The 19,277-nt window shown below is 38.0% G+C and overlaps 2 protein-coding genes across 2 annotated transcripts in view; one reads left to right on the top strand and one right to left on the bottom strand.

Moving 5' to 3' along the window:
* LOC127625863 (tudor domain-containing protein 3-like) overlaps nt 1–19,277 on the top strand; it is a 636,076-nt gene that overhangs the window by 237,002 nt on the left and 379,797 nt on the right. The window lies entirely within an intron of this gene.
* Nucleotides 1–19,277, bottom strand: part of LOC127625858 (spectrin beta chain, non-erythrocytic 1-like) — a 108,285-nt gene that overhangs the window by 72,467 nt on the left and 16,541 nt on the right. Inside the window, exon 2 of the mRNA XM_052101272.1 lies at nt 2,037–2,252. Coding sequence (XP_051957232.1) covers nt 2,037–2,181 — 145 coding nt within the window. The 5' untranslated portion in view covers nt 2,182–2,252. The remainder of the gene's footprint in view (nt 1–2,036; nt 2,253–19,277) is intronic.

The following is a 19,277-nucleotide window of genomic DNA, read 5'->3' as shown; positions in this document are numbered from 1 at the left end:
AAGACCATTAGGTCTGGCATTGGGTCAAAAACACTCAATGAGGATATACAGTGCCCCTTAGGTGTGTGTGTGTGTGGGGGGGGTTGCTATATCGTTACTGTACCGATATTCCGATGTCAAGAATCAATATTTTTGGTTTCATATTTCACATTTATATTTTGGGAAGAAAAGGAGCATTAAATCAGGCATTATAGTAAATAAACACATAAAAAAAAAACTATAAAGCCTCATACACACAATGCAACGAGTTTATCGCTTGATGCCGCTAGTCTCTGTGAAGTCGCTAGTGGGCGTTTCTACTGCTGTCGCTCTAACGTTATTGTTGGACCGCAAGTCTGGCCATGTCTTTTGAAAACATGATCATAGATGAGGCATTTTGCTAGTAAAAGCTCGACCACACCTGGAGTAGCGAGTTCAAATCCAGGTTGTGCTGAGTGACTCCAGTCTGGTCTCCTAAGCAACCAAATTGGCCCAGTTGCTAGGGAGGGTAGAGTTACATGGAGTAACCTCCTCGTGGTCGCTATAACGTGGTTCTCTCAATCGGTGGGGCGGGTGGTGAGTTGTGTGTGGATGCCACAGAGAATAGAGTGAAGCCTCCACATGTGCTATGTCTCCGCGGTAACGCACTCAACAAGCCACGTGATAAGATGGGCACGGAAGCAGCTGAGATTCATCCTCCACCACCCGGATTGAGTCACTACGCCACCATGAGGACTTAGCATTGGGCATTCCAAATTGGATTTTTTTATAAAACCCAAGGAATCCGTATTCTTGTCCCTAAAATGCATTCTGCTTTTATTCATTTAACTTCTCTGTCTTGCTTGCACTTGACTCCATTATCTCAAAAGGACAATGATGACATGAGCTCCACTGACACAGTCTTCACTCCTATTGGTTGACGCCTCCGAAAGTCACTCCTCATTTGCATCAAGTTAAACACCCACATGTATTCGCCAGAGGTCGCTGATGCTTGTGTCGCTGGAAGTCGCCAGCTCTTATTGACAATGAATGAGATGAGGTCGCTTTTTCGCTGGAAGTCACTGCATGTGTGTACGAGTTTAAGCCTCTTACGCTGCGTTAACATACAATGCGAATCGAGCGTTTCGCACGGCGTGATTACATACAAAGTCAATGCAAAGACGTAAATTCACAGCGGGTGGCACGAATGAAGCAAATGGCGCGAAGCAAAAACGCAAAATCGTTTAATTCGTGTGTGCGCGCGAGTTGCAATTTTTCAACTCGAGCGAAATATCCGCATGATGTGTTGTCGCGATCAGCATTGAGATCGTCCGGATGTCACTGACGTAATAGCAGAAGAAATCTGAAAAAATGGATGAGAAAATGGTTGAAGCGGTGTGTGCGCACCCAGAATTGTATGACACAACGTCAAAGTATCTAGGACTTTCACAACAGATAAAAAGCAGCAATCGTTGTGATATCGGCCATGGTTGATGGCAGAAAGATACGTTGTCGTAGAAGTCCCTCCTCCTGTCCTTTTCCGGAAGAGAAGGGGGAATACTCGCGGTTACGCGTTACTCGCACGAATGCGAGTTTAAACAAAAAGAGTTGTATGTGAACGCACCATTAGAGGTGAGGAAAAAAAAAAACCTTTATTTTGTTACTGTACCGAAATCCTGACAACTAGATTTAATATTTAATTAGGTCAAAAAATTCTCAATGAGGATAAAGAATCAATATTATTTCTTATTCAATGTGTGCAATGTATGTGCATTGTCTTGCATTGTCAGACTTTAGGAATAAGCTGATTTTTGGTAGCCATCATTGTCCTGGTGTGCATGTAAACGCACTCACTGACATTCCAATGCTCGATGCTACCTCTGTCTCTTTACCTTGTAAAGCAGGGATTTGTGCACTTTTTGCACAAAGTCCAATGAAGATGAATACGAATCAAGTCAGAAAAAGATGGCAATGCATCACTGTTTTGAATCTCCAAACTCTAAAAATAAAGCATCGTAATGTTGTTGTATCACGACTAAGATATTGATCTAATATCAAATCGCCACATTCCTACTCACCAGCTAGAGCCTTGATGCGAGAGCGCTCAAATAATCGCGCCGAGCTGTTTTCGTTGTCCCATTCATCTTCCCAGCGGTTGTTGACAGTCTCTTGGTACTGCTGCTGAATGTCCATGTGATCGAATTCCGCGGCTACTGTCGTCATCCTGACCTCTGACCTTTCGTCTTTTCACCGTTCACACTTCCTCATGGGCGGCGGCTTCCTCTGAAGCCTTGCTGAAAGAGACAGAGAAGTGAAAGGTTATTATAGTCATGGCACATTCTAGTTTATGTAATGTACAAAGTCATGAATTATGTATGATTAGTTACACAACAGATACGCTAAAATACTTTTTTTACTTTTCTGTGTATTTTTGTTAAACCTTTTGCTTGCAAAGTGTGTTTGTGCTGCCTTTCAAATAAATGCCACTTGCTTTGATATTTTGTATCTAATGCACTGACATCCAGACATTTTCAAGTGTGCCTTCTGTGTCTGAACACTTTTCAGTCTGGTGCTTTTAAACAATTCTTTTCCTTTTTATGAGTGACTCAGTATGAGGATATGGCTGTTCATTGAGCACTCTGGACTGCTGACCTTTTCAAAAACACTGTACTTATTCTTCATCAACCCATCCATTTTCTGTGTCTGAAGAGATTTGTTTCACCACTCATCCATCCACAAGACATCTCAAGTCTCGAGTGCTGACATCAAGCTGCATTTCTTTGTCTTGGATCAGTGCTTTGAGCACATACTGCCACTTGTTGGACAACCTAGAGAACTACCCCTATGTAATGCCTCATTCCCAATCCATGAACAAACATGGTAATGTAGCATTCCTCACCAATAGTATACAGTTATTCACAGGAGTGACCGACTGGGCAGGCAACTGGCAGGAGAGCAATAATGTAACGCGTCTGGCCAACGGTTATACCCACCCCTGCATGAGTGCATCTCAAGTTGATGACATCAGCAAATAACTCTTTGTGTGTGCACGTTGTGTATGTGTGCGCAAAATCACGTTGTCAGCATTCAGGCCTAAAAGATCGACAGCGAATGATGCCCACCAACACACATGTGTGTCTGAGTTATTATAGTTTTGAAATTTTTTTATGTCCTTACTTTGCATTTTGGTTTTTAATTTCAGTTTAGTTTTAATGGTCCATAATTACACATTTTGAATTATTATAATTTTTTATTATTAATTCAACTTTTATATTTTATCCAAACACACACACATATATATATATATATATATACATACACATACACACACACAAAAATACAAATTATAATACAATTTATATATAATCATTTGTGTTCCCTTCAGAAAAAACTAAAATAAATAAGCAGCTAAAGCTGGCTGGTTTTATCTGGCATCATGGCTTGGTCAGGCAGCTGGTTTTGGAGGGGTTCTGGGCACTTTTAGCTTAAACCACCTAAGATCAGCCAAGACCAGCCAACCAGCTTAGTCTGGTTTTAGCTGGGAGTTTTTGTCAGAGTTGTCTGTTTTTTTTTTTTTTTTGCATTTTAATAGAAAACAAGTAAACTAAAGTAATTTTCTCTGTAATTCAGTTAAGTTTTTTGCAAAAACAAATTTAAATTTTAATGATAACCGATTCCTCTGCTAATTTTATTCTTTGTAGTTTTAGTAATACAATAATAACCTTGGTGTGAGGCAAAAAAAAAAGAAAAAGCACAACAAAAACTCTGGGGCGCCATTCCATGCATAGAGAGTTGCATGTTGGGTGCGGGACACACTTCTAAAAAACAGTGTTTATCTTTCTAATTGCTACCATAAGGCTTCACTTGTACAAAATAAAGAATGCCGTTTTATTCCTGTGAGATTTTTTACTTCAAATACCTCCCACGCAACACAGAGTCTTCCAGCTCGCCTGCCTCTCTTCAAGTGTGCGGCAACAATACTTTGCTAAAATCTCACAGAATGCTTCTCGGTTGTTACAATTGCATGGTGCATTTCTCTTACAAAAAAAACAATTAAAAAAAAAGAAGTTTTCAGGGCATTTTCATCAGCTGTGTCAAGAGTAACACCCGTGTCCCAGAAACGGCTGGCTGTGGTGCAGTTGGCTAAATATAACTGTGCCGTTGGGACGGGATTTTTTACATCTAAAGAGTGGAGAGATTTCGGTTTGGAGTGGATACCCCTGCAGAACGACAACCAATGAGCAAGATGACACAGAAATCAAGGACAAAGTTATCACTCATTTAGTCTATCTTTGGGGTCGAATGAGTCAAAACGACATTGTAAAGCAGTTCAATGCAAAGGAGGCGCGAGAACCGGCTTGACAATATAAATAATAGTTTTAATATAAAACTGAACCAAAGCACACAAACATAAACACACAGAGCAGCTGCCTGTCATTCTCTCTCTCTCTCTCTCAAACCGTCGTCACTGGCCGCCTTTATCCTTCGCGCGCCACCATCAGGCTGATTGGGGACCGGGCGTGCATTGTTCCAGCCCGGCCCCGCCCTCCACTGCTCTACAAACATCTAATCACAATGCTGTACCCCTTACAAAAAGTACTGTTGTGGTACCATGGGGAAGTGACGATATCAAATGGTAATACCATGGTTTTGAATAACTATCATATATTAATTTACCGTGGTGTTTACATGGTACATACAGAATAATTAATGTCCAAAAAACATTTGATTTTGTGTTATTTTTATTTGTGTTTTTAAATGGTACAGTATGGTACTTCAAAGAATACTTTGGTTTAACCATGGTACACAATGTACCATTGTACTACCATGTTTATTGGACACATACCATGGAACAACTGTGTTTTATGGGCCTGTACCATGGTACTACCATGTTTATTGGATGTGTACCATGGTACTACAGTGTTTTATGGACGTGTACCATGGTACTGCCGTGTTTTATGGACGTGTACCATGGTACTACCGTGTTTTATGGGTGTGTACCATGGTACTACATTGTTTTATGGGTGTGTACCATTGTACTACAGTGTTTTATGGGTGTGTACCATGTTTTATGGATGTGTACCATGGCACTACAGTGTTTTATGGGTGTGTACCATGGCACTACCATGTTTTATGGATGTGTACCATGGTACTACAGTGTTTTATGGATGTGTACCATGGCACTACCATGTTTTATGGATGTGTACCATGGTACTACAGTGTTTTATGGGTGTGTACCATGGCACTACCATGTTTTATGGATGTGTACCATGGTACTACAGTGTTTTATGGGTGTGTACCATGGCACTACCATGTTTTATGGGTGTGTACCATGGCACTACCATGTTTTATGGATGTGTACCATGGCACTACAGTGTTTTATGGGTGTGTACCATGGCACTACCATGTTTTATGGATGTGTACCATGGTACTACAGTGTTTTATGGATGTGTACCATGGCACTACCATGTTTTATGGATGTGTACCATGGTACTACAGTGTTTTATGGGTGTGTACCATGGCACTACCATGTTTTATGGATGTGTACCATGGCACTACCATGTTTTATGGATGTGTACCATGGCACTACAGTGTTTTATGGGTGTGTACCATGGCACTACCATGTTTTATGGATGTGTACCATGGTACTACAGTGTTTTATGGATGTGTACCATGGCACTACCATGTTTTATGGATGTGTACCATGGTACTACAGTGTTTTATGGGTGTGTACCATGGCACTACCATGTTTTATGGATGTGTACCATGGCACTACCATGTTTTATGGATGTGTACCATGGCACTACCATGTTTTATGGATGTGTACCATGGTACTACCATGTTTTGTGTACATGTACCTGTACTATGGTCCTACCATGGTTTTGGACATGTCCCATGTTTTTTTTTTTTTTTTACATATGCACCATAATAGCACCACGGTATAATTGGAAATACTTTGGTAAATTGTATTGCAGTACCATAACATGGCATTACCCTCTGCAACTATCACACCAAAACAGTACTATAAGGGACTAAACGCATATACCACAGTTTTTAATTGTGGTTATGTACCGCATTATTTAATAATGGTAATATAAAATTCTTTAGAGAATATCATGGTATATTTTTATGGTAATACCATGGTACTTAGGGGAACATACGTATTTACACAAACAGAAAGGTAAACCCTTAAAATTCTTTCTATAATCTAAAAAAGTATAATATGGCGTAAATCTAATTTGCAGGTAAGCAGGTATATGCATATATTTAGAGTAGCAAACAATTAAGACAGCAGGTGACCTGACAGGAGACATACTCATGTCAGTATGTCAGCTAGACTGCGTTTGTCTGGCTAAAAGACAAAACACACATATTTATTGATTTTCCAGCATCTTTCAGATGCACTAAGTCAAGCGAGTGTGCATGCTCTGCAGTAAAAGCTTAGGCCAAGTGCACTCTGTGATATATCGACTGACTGGCACACATTAGTCCACTGTAGAAAAATGGACAGTGTATATTTGTTATGAATACACTCAGGAAATGTCTGTGCAACTAGTCCAAACTTGTTGACAAGCAAACTTTCCCCTCGCAGAATACCATGTGACCATGAGAAAAACATGCAGGGGTGGGGGAGGTATTGGTAATGTCATATATATATATATATATATATATATATATTATAAGCATAGGTTTATTTTTGTATTCATTTTTTGTACCTTAAAACACCTTCAATTCTTAGCAACAAAAAGCTATTGAAATAGGTTTTATGTAAAGCTGTACAGCTAAGTATCTACATAAAGTGTTTGAATGACTACACAAATTAAAGCTTAGACCAGAGCTTGTTAGCTAGCTAAATGCTAGCATGTGTTTATATGAGTGTCAGTGTGCATTCGTCCGCATTGCCACATGTACGCTGAGCCACGCTAGTCATGTCTGCAGAGCTTTGAATAGCCGTAGCGCTGACGTACATCCAGAGGCTACAGTCATCGATTAGCTTTCAGATGCGCTATTTGACTAATCATAACCATCCTTATTGTAATCTCCTTTCTCTTCCTCTCAAAGACCATTAAAGTGAATTTCTCCTTCCATTTCTCTCAGCAGATTTAATTAGCCTGTAAACAACAGTACTATGATGTTTATCAAATTGCTTTGACATAACAGCGCTAAACCATCAGTGCTAACAACAGAGCAAAGGAGATTAGATGCCATTGTTGATTGCACGGTTTTAACCGTATGATCTGGCCTGTTGAAAATGTTAGTACTTAGCATTTAGAGTATTACCAATACAGTATTATTGTGAGGTAAAGCATCGCAATACTGTATACAATCATTTTTTGCACCCTCAGTGATTAATGGGATAGCAAGTGCCTAAAAACTATAATTTTGTAATGTGTGATTTTGAAGAATGTCTCTTCCTAAAATTAGCAAGCCTTCAAATTTCTCTGGGCCACCTCATCTACAAGATAATTTTACGATATAAATGGACAAAGACCTTGCCATGCTTTTCTTTCAGGAAACTAATGTCAATCAATTGATTTGTTTACACATATTTATATAGAAGCTTTTAAAGCATTTAAAGAACCAAGTCCTCAATGAAACTCTGACGTTCATATCACAGATCAATTCCATGTTAAAACCAAAATGGATGGCATCAGATGAAATTCTGCCAGTCAGCAATAGACTCATTAGTTACAGCTCATCACTGCCAGTTAGATGACCACAACCATTCTCTCTCCCTCCATTTACGCTGTCAATGTTTCTTCCCACCCTATATTCTCCAGGAAATGAGCACTGGGGTGCGGATATCACTGGCAGTGCTCTCACAAATGCCCTCTGTTGATATTTAATTTATATATTGCCCCCCTCTTTCTCCCCATGAGGTGGTAACCATCAACACTCCTTTGAATACAAAGAATAACGGCCATTATGAAAGAGTATGAAGCCAGAGACTTTAACTCTGGCCAAAGTATTTCATGTGAACGGTTCTCCGGGCATGAGGGGCGTCGGGGGGGGGGTGTTCAACCCCTTCTCATTGAATTGAGAAAAATATCACAATCGCAGCCAATGAACGCTGTCCAGTTCCATCCGCCTACTGCGAATTCTGTAGCACAAAACCAGCAATGACGGATCAGGCCTTCCAAGTGTTATGACAGACTTGTGTTTTAGTATACGACTCTAGAGCCAAGTATCATGTTGGGAGATACAGTTGACAGTTGGGAAAAGCCAAGAAAGTGGCGACACGCTACCAACAGCATGAGGCCAAAGTGTTTCACCTCCAGCAGGGGGCAGTGTCGCATGAAAACAAAGAAAAGACTCTAAATGAATGGGGTATTTTATAACGATTTTCATGACAAACTGGACCACCTGGGCTTGGAATTAACATATGAAAGGAAATAAAAGTACTTTAGGGCTCAAATTTCAGTTAAAACTATGAATATTTGGTTTAAAAAACACATCAGTGTGGATTTTGTTCAAATAAAACATAATTTTAGCATCTTCAAAAATAAAAAATAAAGTATTATCTAAATTGCTTATCAATTTCAAGCAAAAAATGTCCTGCATTGAAACTGTGAAATATAGAAACATATCGTAATGAACAAATCTGGATAGAAATATATATAGGCTTTATCTAAATATGGGTCTATTTAAAAAAAAGACTGGTCATGAATTTAGATATTACCTTAAAAATTTAATAAAACAGTCACAATTTGGTCCAATTGTTAAGTCTTTTGGAGTGACTCACAAAATCCATCTCTTAACCTCTTGGGGATCTTTGAAAATGTTGCTAATCAACCAGACAGGAAGTAAGAATGACATTTTCAAGCTTTTAAGTGTGCAGGAGGGAGAGTTTACCTTTGTGGAACTACAAATTACATGTATTGATTCTTGCGGTGTCATACCGCTACATAATAGAAGATCTGCAGCATTTATAAGCATAATCTAAGTGAACGCTTCACTTATATGAGTATATGCTAGCATATGGGAGTCTAACGGTCACAAACAATGTCAAAATAACTACATAGTGTAATATAGACACACTAAACTTACTCTAAAACTACTTGACAGGGTTAGTTTCCCCAAAAATGGAAATCCCCAACATAACTTTTTTAACTTGATCATATGCCATTTTATGACCTCAAATTAATCAAAAAATATTAGTAACGCCGCAAGATAATTTAAAATGAGCTAGTGAATTCAAAAGGTTAATTAAAAGAAATGGTGACCCATTTCAGTATCTGAAAGCATAAACTTTCCATTATACATTACGCAGTGATGCATGCACTGTGATACAGTGGCAAGAAAAATTATGTGAACCCTTTGAATTCACTGGTTTTCTGCATTAATTGGTCATAAAATGTCATTAAAGTCACAAGTATAGACAAACACAATGTGCTTCAGCTGACACACAAGCAATTATTATCTTTCATGACTTTATTGAACACATCCCATGAAATATTCACAGTGCTGTGGAGAAAGTAAGTGAATCCTTGGATTTAATAACTGTTTGATCCAATAACCTCAACCATTGCTTGTTTTTCCCAAACAATTCAACCGTAGTTTCATCAGTCCACAAAACATTTTCCCAGTAGTGTTGTGGAGCCTCAAGGTGGTCTTTGACAAACTTCAAGTGCACAGCAATGCTTTTGTTGGAAAGCATCAGCTTCCTTCGTGATGTCCTGCCATGAACATCATACCTGTTTAATGTTTTCTGTACAGTAGACTCATGAACAGAGATGTTCACCAGTTCCAATGATTCCTTCAAGACTCTATCTGTCACTCTTGGGTTCTTTTTACCTCATTGAGCATTCTGCGATGTCTCCTTTGAGTCATTTTGACTGGACGGCCACTTCTAGTGAGAGTACCCACAGTACTAAATCATCTCCATTTATAGACAATTTTTGTAACTGTGGACAGATGGATAATTAATCTCTTTGAGATAACTTTGTGACCCTTCCCAGCTATATGCAAAGCAACAATCTTGATCGTAGATCTTCTGAGATCTCTTTTTTGCGAGGCATGGTCCACGTCAGCAGATCTCAAAATTGTTTTAGTGCTTTTTATAAGTCAAAGTAGCTCTAACCCACACCTCCAATCTCGTTTAATTGATTGGATGCCAGGTTTGTCAACTCCTGAATCTAATTAGCTTTTTGTTGACATCGTTAGCCTAGGGGTTCACATACTTTCTCCAACCTACACCATAAATGTTTGAATAATGTATTCAATACGTAAAAGAATTGTGTGTTATTAGTTAAAACAGATTGTGTTTGTTCACTATTGTAACTTAGATAAATATAAACCATATTTTAAGACGAATTTATACATAAATTCAGGTAATTCCGAAGGGTTCACATAATTTTTTTTGTCATATTATTTCAGTTTGAACCAAAAATCTTAATATCTTTCATCTTAAATGCCCAATTGTCAACAACCCCTTTGCTATCACACTCAGATTTAGTGCATATCTCAGTATTTGAGAGGTCATTTATTTCTTCACACGAGTGGAGCTTCAGTTCACAACAGCTTGAGCGTAAATGTGTTAAATCACCATGGCAACCAGCGTCCTTGGTAACCTCAGTGTTACCAAAAGAGTAAAAGAGCCCTATTGTGTGTAAAGCCATCAGACCTAATGTGTCTTTGTCTTATCGCTGCATAAAGATGTCTGGTAATGTGTTTCTCTATATAAAACAGCACATGTGCATCTCCTGAGAGCATGTGAGTTTCGTAACACCTCAGCGCAGTGGCCGTTGACTTTAAGTTGTCCCCTAGTATGCTCTGTAGACGTTAATGTATATTTAAAATCCATATGGCAACTGACACATACATTATTCACTAAGCAATAAGGCACAGAATATCTTCACAGTGATGATAAACTCTTATTGGCCATAACAAAATGTACAATAGTAACCACAGTTCCTGTCAAAGTACTAGAGCTGCACGATGACTCCTTAAAAGATCACAATCTCAATTCAGACACCCACACAATATCATTTCTAAAATGATTCTGCAGTGTTTATTAACGTTCCCATGGCATGCCTTTGTAAGGCGGTCAAATTGTTCTTAGATTAGAATTGATTAAATGTTTATTGCTATGGTTACTGAAACACTTTGTTTACGCTGTTGTCTATTGAAGTGTTGGCTCTTGAATAAATCCTTTAAAAGCTTGAAGCTATTTTTACATTGTTCATATATTTTTTTTTAACTTTTGTAAAATAGAACGGTTAATGAAGCTTTTTCCGCTCATTTTGCTTTTTACTTGGCGTGTGAGAAACAGACTTATGTCCAGGTTTTGTAAATCCCTGAAATAAGCGTTTTAATCTGTCTGAAACATGGAAGAATCATGATCTTTATTCTAAGCCAAAAAAATCGTGATTCTCAATTTGTCCAGAATCGTGCAGCTCTATAAATTACCATGTCCAAATGTCCAAAAAAATTGTAAAACTATGGTACTTTTTTTTTTTATTGAAAAACAATACTGTAAAAATGTGATCAATTAATGAGATCTCCTTCCAACAGTATAAGAAGTGTTCAGAACATTTCTGTCATCTTGTTTCATTTCTTCTTTTTGTATTTTTGGATGATTGTTGTGGCTAATACCACCGTAACAATAACTGTACTCTGGCATTTGTGTTATTTTAAACACTACTATAAACTATTTGTATTATTATAAAGTGTCATTGTATTGCCATGTATATAGTTACCATGGTACCATGACTACTGTGTCTCGTTAATCAGGGGTATCACAGTTATTCATCAAAGCATTTAACACTGTTTAAAGGAGATCCCATTAAAATATATTTTTATTTTACAGTTTATTTGACATTTTCTGAATGAAATGTGTTTCGCAATCACTTTCAACATTACATCGTGTGCAGGATGTGATTTTTAGATATTCAGAATAAAACAAATTTCCAATTAAAATGTTCATTCTTAATAATGGCATCATTACTTGTGGAAATACTGATTTGTGGAATCAAAATCTAGTGAAAATAAATGCAATTGTTTATATCTGTAACACCATTTTCACTAGTAGAATCTCACAATGATGTTTAATCTATTACAAATGAATTTATTACTAGTTGAAAATCCAATTTAACATATCAGCAATGTACTAATTACTAGTAAAAACTATAATGTCTTATATCCATTATTACATTGTTACTAGAGCAAATGTCCATTCTATGTCCATCCAACTACTAAAATACTCATCAATGATATCAGTAAATGGATTTCAACATGTTAGATTTAGTATTTCAGATTTGTGGAAATTGATATCAATTAATTGGAGAGCAATTAAAGATATCTTAAAAGAAAGTTACAATAACATTACTGAAATAATCTGAATTATACGATATTTAAATTGCCACAAGTGAAAACCAAATTACAGATAGTAAAGCGATTGTTAACAAGAATAGGCATTTGCACTAGTAACAATGCCATTATTCCTATAAAAAAATATATAATTGTCACTAATAAGAAGTGCACTGCTGATATGTGAAATTAGAATTTCAACTACTAAGAAATAGATTTGACATATTTGTAATTGGGTTTTGAATAGGAGTGAATTACATCATTGGGAAGTAAAAATGCAACTACATCAGAGCTGCTCTAGAAAAAATTAAGAGACCACAGCAAAATGATCAGTTTCTCTGGATTGATTATTTATAGGAATGTGTTTGAGTAAAATGAACATTTTTGTTTTATTCTATAAAGTACTGACAACATTTCTCCCAAATTCCAAGAAACAATATTGTCATTTAGAGCATTTATTTGCAGAAAACGACAACTGGTCAAAATAACAAAAAAGTAGAGATGCACCGATCGACCGGCCAGGGACCGGAATTAGCCGATTTTCCGCATGCTCAGCCTGGACCGGTGATCGGCCGGTCAGCCTCAAGTCTTACCGATTCCAAGCCGGTCCGTTTTGTTGCCAGCGGCGCAGGCAATAACGTCACAGCCGGCATGTAAACTGGAAGATCTTGACTGTGTGAGTGTTTGTATATGTGGTCAATAATAGTTCTTAGAAAGAAAATCGGAATCGGTAAAATCGGTATCGGCAGGTCACACTTGCAAAAAAATCGGAAATCGAAATCCGCCAAAAAAATTGCAATCGGTGCATCTCTATAAAAAGATGCCGCGTTTTCAGAAAGAAAACAAGTTCATATTCATTTATAAATAACACAATACTAATGTTTTAACTTAGAGTTCAGAATCAATATTTGCCGGATTAATCCTGATTTTCAATCACAGCTTTCATGCATCTTGGCACGCATCTCTGCCAGTCTTTCACATTGCTGTTGGGTGACTTTATGCCACTCCTGCCGCAAAAATTCAAGCATCTCGGCTTTGTTTGATGGCTTGTGGGAAATTGGGAGACATTTCTTCAGTACTTTATAGAATAAAACAAAAATTTTCATTTTACTCAAAAACATTCCTATAAATAGAAAATCCAGAGAAACTGATCATTTCCCAGAACTGGTATTTGCACAATTATGGATTTTACAAGTTGAAATTCCACATTGAATGGAATGTGTACTTCTGCGAGTGATGATGTCACTTTTTATATCAGAAATTCAAGTTTTAACTAGTGCAATTACTTAATTACTTATATGAAAAATTATTTATATCCTGTGCATGATTAAATGTTAATTTGGCTTGCCATAATCATTCATATCTGTAGCATAAATGGTGCACCATTATGCACCAAAGTTGAAAAATTGCAGTTAGTGATTTGGACCCTAACTTGAGCACTATCTAAGGTGCGAGTACCTGAATATGTATAGTATTATGGCAGAAAACCATGATAAACATTTGTTGCATTGCATTGCATTTCAAAAGAGCAGAAATGGCTTTCAAAGAGAAATAAATACATCGAATGATTATGATGCATATGCGTGGGACAGTACGAGTGTTCAGATTTACAATGCGTTGCCTAGGTTACAGTGACATTTCTCTGGCCCACTGATGGAGGAGTGGGATGATTCCTTCATTCTGTTGAACCCCTCCAACTCCTGTTGCAGCCCACGCAGAGAGCACACACACACACACACACACACGTGCACACGCGCGCGCACACACACACACACTTTACACCAGCCTGTCTGCACACACCCACACACACATGCTCTGCAGCAAAAAACACAAGAAGCCAACGGCGCCTCAACCGACATCCTTACAGCCAGATTCTCGTTCTCAAAGAGCCAATATGTTTGCCATGTGTGGCATGTAGCCTGGCATTTACAAATCTGAAATATTCTACCTTCTCGATTACAGGCACGCTGTTAAACATCCAGCTGCGATAGTTTGAGTGTGTCTGAAGCAGGGATGGATCACAACTGTCGAATAGTGAGGTCGACTAGTTTTAGTTTTTATATATTTTTTAGACACTTTTTCAGCATCCAATCACATGTTTCAGGGGTTTATTTGATGCTGTGTGAAGTTAAAATTAGGGCTAGCCAAAAATATAGATTTATGATTAATCGCAATCTTATGGTGCCCTGATCCGCCTCAAAATAAATATATATATATATATTATTATTTTTTTAATTCTGACTTCACAATTGCAACTTTAATAGTCATAATTGAAAATGTATATCTCACAATTGCTTCTTTATATCTTGAGTTAATATCTACAAATTGCAAGTTTATATTGTATCTTGCAGTTGCAACTACAGTATCTCACAACTGCGAAACATAAACAATAAAAAAAGATGAAAGTAAAACATTTTATTTCCCTCATCTCTGGCAGGATCTGGCTTACATGCAATTATCATCGAACTACATTGATTCTTAAAATCCCAAGCTCAATCTTTACATTTTACTTTAAAGATTTCTTGAGCGTCGGAAGTGTTAATTTCACAAATATTGGTATTAGCAGCAGGGTTGGACTGGTAATCTGGCATACCGGGCATTTTCCCGGTGGGCCGATGCACTTTGGGGCCGGGGTCCAAATGGGCTACGATAAGCTTAAATGAGCCGCCGCGTTATGCAGAATGGACCACAAAATGGCACCGTGATATGCAGAAAAGGCCAGCGAACTCAACACAACTTTTGGCTCAACTTTTGGGCCAGTTGCCATGTAAATCACAGGCCGATTTCTCTTCCCAGTCCAGCCCCGATAAAAAGGGCAATGAAGCACTACTCTCGCTGGTCTATTCTGTACAATCTGAAGTTTTTAAGATATTTCTCAGATGCCCTCGACCACAGTATTGGGCAGTACTCGAGGTGTCAACGTTAGAAGGTTCGCTGTATATTTAACAGCATTAACTGAGGCAGAATTTCTTTAATATGTAAATAAAATTGACATTACAACTGAAATATACCAGAATGGAATTGGTATCGGACAGAGAGCTTATGAATCGGAATCAAATTTTGATCAGCAAATCAATGCCAAGCCCTAGGCCAAATCCACACTAATCTTTTTTGCATTTGAGAAATGTAGTTTTCAGTTTCCTACCGACATCATTTTCTAAAGTATGCGGTAATGGAGAGCATTTTCTAAGCGCTCTGTTTTCTGTGGTGGTGCTTAGAAAAAACTTATTTGTATGGATGTGGCCCTGGGTAAAAATAACAAATGCTTCTCTAGACTGTTCCACTGCATTGCGTTATGTAACAGGGTCAGGTGAACCCAAGGCCAGTTTAATTATATAGGGCTTCATTTAGACCAGTTAATTGGCAAACAAGTTGTTCAAGCAACCCATCAACTAGTCGATTTCGAAATTTCCAAAAACAAACGAATTCTCGAAAATATGAAGTTTTGTACATAGTTGAACTGACATTTCCAAAATGCACACTAGGGTAATCAAGTAAAGACCCTAGAAACCAAGTATTGTCATTGTCTATTGCAACATATTCCCTTAAACTGTAGCCAACATTTGTAGGGTATTGTTTCATCTTGAGACTCTACTGTTGCTAAGAAACAACATGGCCAACTCTGAACAGAAAGCAGCAAATAAGAAGCGCCATCTGGTTCTGCCGCCCATAATACTCTAGATATCAAACAGGCGAAGATAAAATTGGAGAAACTGGGTCTCGTCACCAGCCATCACCACAAGCAGGTTTGGCACACATTTCAGTAGCTCATCCAACACCAGTGAAATTTCATGATTCTTGACACCAATACAATACAACAAATTCAATACAACAAAACACAGCAAAAATTAATTAATTTAATATGTTAGCTATTATATATATATATATATATATATCTGCACCACTAGCATCACCGATCAGAATTGTAAAAATTAGTTTTTGAACCGTTTCCTGCACAGTCTTACATTGGTCAACAAGCAGATCGTCCCAAAAAGCTTACACCATTGGCTGAGCCAATATTGCTATGTAAGCTGTACAATATCTACATTACCGACTAAATTTTATCCAAATGTTCACTTTTTCACTTTTGTTCACTTTTTCACAATTCACTTTTCTACAGTGTACAAAGACATTTATCATGACTTTTTTTTTACATTTAGTAGGGATGCACTGATGCATTGGCCAACTATATTTATCAGCCAATTATTGAGCAAATTAAAACCACCGTCATATCGACCACAAGCATAAAAACGCAGATATGACAAACCGATGGTTTATTTATAATTAATTACTTACATTTATTGCGCTGTATAAATTTCACAAAATTTTTTCTGTGTGTAACATACAACAAATACCTACTGAAATAATTCCTAAGCAAAACAGTAATCTGATGATAAAATAAGTTAAGTGGCAAAATACTGGTATCAGCCTATAGTTTTGTGTGTGTGTTAAAATCTGAATTGGTATCAGCCAAAAATGTTCATATAGGTTCAGTACTGACTTATCTGCATTTTTTATATTCTTAACCACTTGGCAGATAAACACTGAGAGAACATTTATATGGCAATTACAGTAGATGATGTTAAACCAAAGCAAGACTCTATTATGAAGCACAAAAGCCATTGAAAACCATTACAGGCATCTAATACTTCAATAGACGCCCCATAATGTCAGCCCCCTTCCTCGATAAAAACACATTCCAAAATGCAAAACAACAATCCATTAGCCGAATCTGTGATGATACAAAACTGATGTTGATGCTACGACACAATTAATTTCTAGGTAAGGTGTTTAAAGTAATTCCCTCAGCATGCCATCGCTTTGCCAACTAAAACAATTCCCACACACGGAATGACAAGAAACGTAATTTAGTTTGTTTCAATGATCGATGAAATGACATGAAAAAACTAAACTTAGCATTATCCTTTTAAAACAGGCCTGCAGATCTCAAGAAACATCAATCCCTGAAGAAACGCTGGCTAAAGAGGCCATCTGAAGAGAAACATGATGGATGGAAATGGTGGAAAATAAGGACGTGTCCCAGTAGATCAGGACATTTCTACTGCACTCTTCCAAGGGTTACTAAGTTCCCATGACAAACATGCTAGCTAGACTGCTCGCACTTCTTGAAAAAGATCACTGTGGATTTGTGAGGTTGTGTGTAGCACTGCTAAGTTGAGGTCACTGAGGTTGGCTACCTCATATGCTTGTAAAACTTGAAAATAACGTATATTTTCAAACGGACCCGGACCATACCTGTCTACACTCCTTTTTTTCCCCAGGAGTCTCCCGTATTTCATACCCATCTCCCTCCCCCCTCCCATTTTGTTATTTCTCCCAGGAATCTCACAGAATTTGAATGGCCCAATCCTCGTTATATGAATAATCACATCAATATATTATTCTTATTTTGTCCAGTTGCCAGATCTTGTATGAAACATACAAATTTCAACCCATTTGTGACCTCAACCTGGCAACCTACAACCCAGTTGCGCTGTTGATATCTGCGCAGGTAGTAGATGCGCTAAGTTGAATCAAGCATCACTGGTAGATGAGGAGAAGACTCAGGTGGTGCTCCGGAAAAAAAAAAACTAAATATACATGTAAATTTAACAACAGCTGGATGGAAGAATTGAATTTCATATCTCGAAGTCATATTGACAATACCCACGCATTTGTGTGTCGCACTTATTTTAATATCGGGCAGGGTGGGAACAATGATGTTACTCAGCACATTAAATCACAACGGCACAATTTGTATGTATTTAACCAGCGCCTCTGCCATCGTGTTTGCGTGTTGTGTGCAAGGTCGGTTCTGATGTATGAATGGAAGACCATCACCCAAGCTGTTAATTTGGTGATTGGGAAAACTTTTCTGTGCGGCAGTGGTTGCTGCTCCGATGTGGAAAAATGTGAGGAACAAATATGGTCTGGGACAACCATCTATGGAAATCATCCATGAAAAGGGGGGCAAGGGGAGAGGAGATTTTGTGCTTCTGGAAGACAGGAAGATGGACAAGGATTGGTATGGATGAATTGGGGTAGGCAAGAGGAAAATGTTGATGAAATGGCCCCTCTTTTGATTGATCAGTTTTACTACATTTGATGAGGAAGCGGATGGCATCATGGTCTAATATTTGTAGGTCGGAGAAGGTTGGATGGATGGCTGGATCGAATTTGGAATTAGTGGTTAGTCTGGAAATTCTGAGGAATCCAAAGAACGCTAGGATGAACATAGTGTCTAGGGTTCTTGCTGTGGGGTAATTGTCCGGAACGAAGGAAAGTCAGGTATTTTGCAAGGATTTTGAATGTTATGGCCTGTCTGGAGTTGGGGTGAGTTGATTTAGTTGTTTTTTTGTTTTATATCTTTGATTAGAAGGGAGACATGTGGATTTGATATAGTGGGGCTTTGCTGGCCAAAGATCAATTTGAAGAAATATTTTATGCTGCCAAGGTAAACTCTGATGGTACCAGGTTGGATAGATTTTACTTGGCTTAAGTAAGAGAATCAGAAAGAGCTTTCTTGCCAAGTATGCTTCCACATACAAGGAATTTTTCTTGGTGACAGAAGCTTCCAGTAAGGTTCGAGAGCTAAAGAGGAGGCAAGGTTGTGTTGGTTTGATGTGGTAGAAGGAATTAAAGGAAGCTATTTGTGAGGATGATCTTGGATTTAAGTCTGCTCTGGAGACGGATGGATTTAAATAGAGTGCGGGAACAGGAGAGAGGGCTGAAAATGGTGTGGCCGGTGCCTGTTGAGAAGAAATGGATTGTGGGCTTTAGAAGATGGAGAGAGGAGTTTGGTTTGCTTGGAAGCCTTGCAAAGATTTCTTTGTTTAGTTTGTTTATGGTGGGAATAAAGCTCGTATAGTTGTGCTTTATTGGTTCTTCGTGAGAAATGGATGCCAGGTTTATAGAGGGCTTGGCAAAGTTCGTTAACGGAGCAATTTGCCATCAGAGGAATTGCAAGGCTTTCGGGTTGGAGAAAGAGATGATTGTGGTGTTGATGATAT

This window comes from Xyrauchen texanus, chromosome 32 (genome assembly GCF_025860055.1).
Source record: "Xyrauchen texanus isolate HMW12.3.18 chromosome 32, RBS_HiC_50CHRs, whole genome shotgun sequence".
In the NCBI taxonomy this organism is placed as follows: domain Eukaryota; kingdom Metazoa; phylum Chordata; class Actinopteri; order Cypriniformes; family Catostomidae; genus Xyrauchen; species Xyrauchen texanus.
The sequence above is the reverse complement of the archived record's forward strand: the minus strand, read 5'-3'. Positions and strand labels throughout refer to the sequence as shown.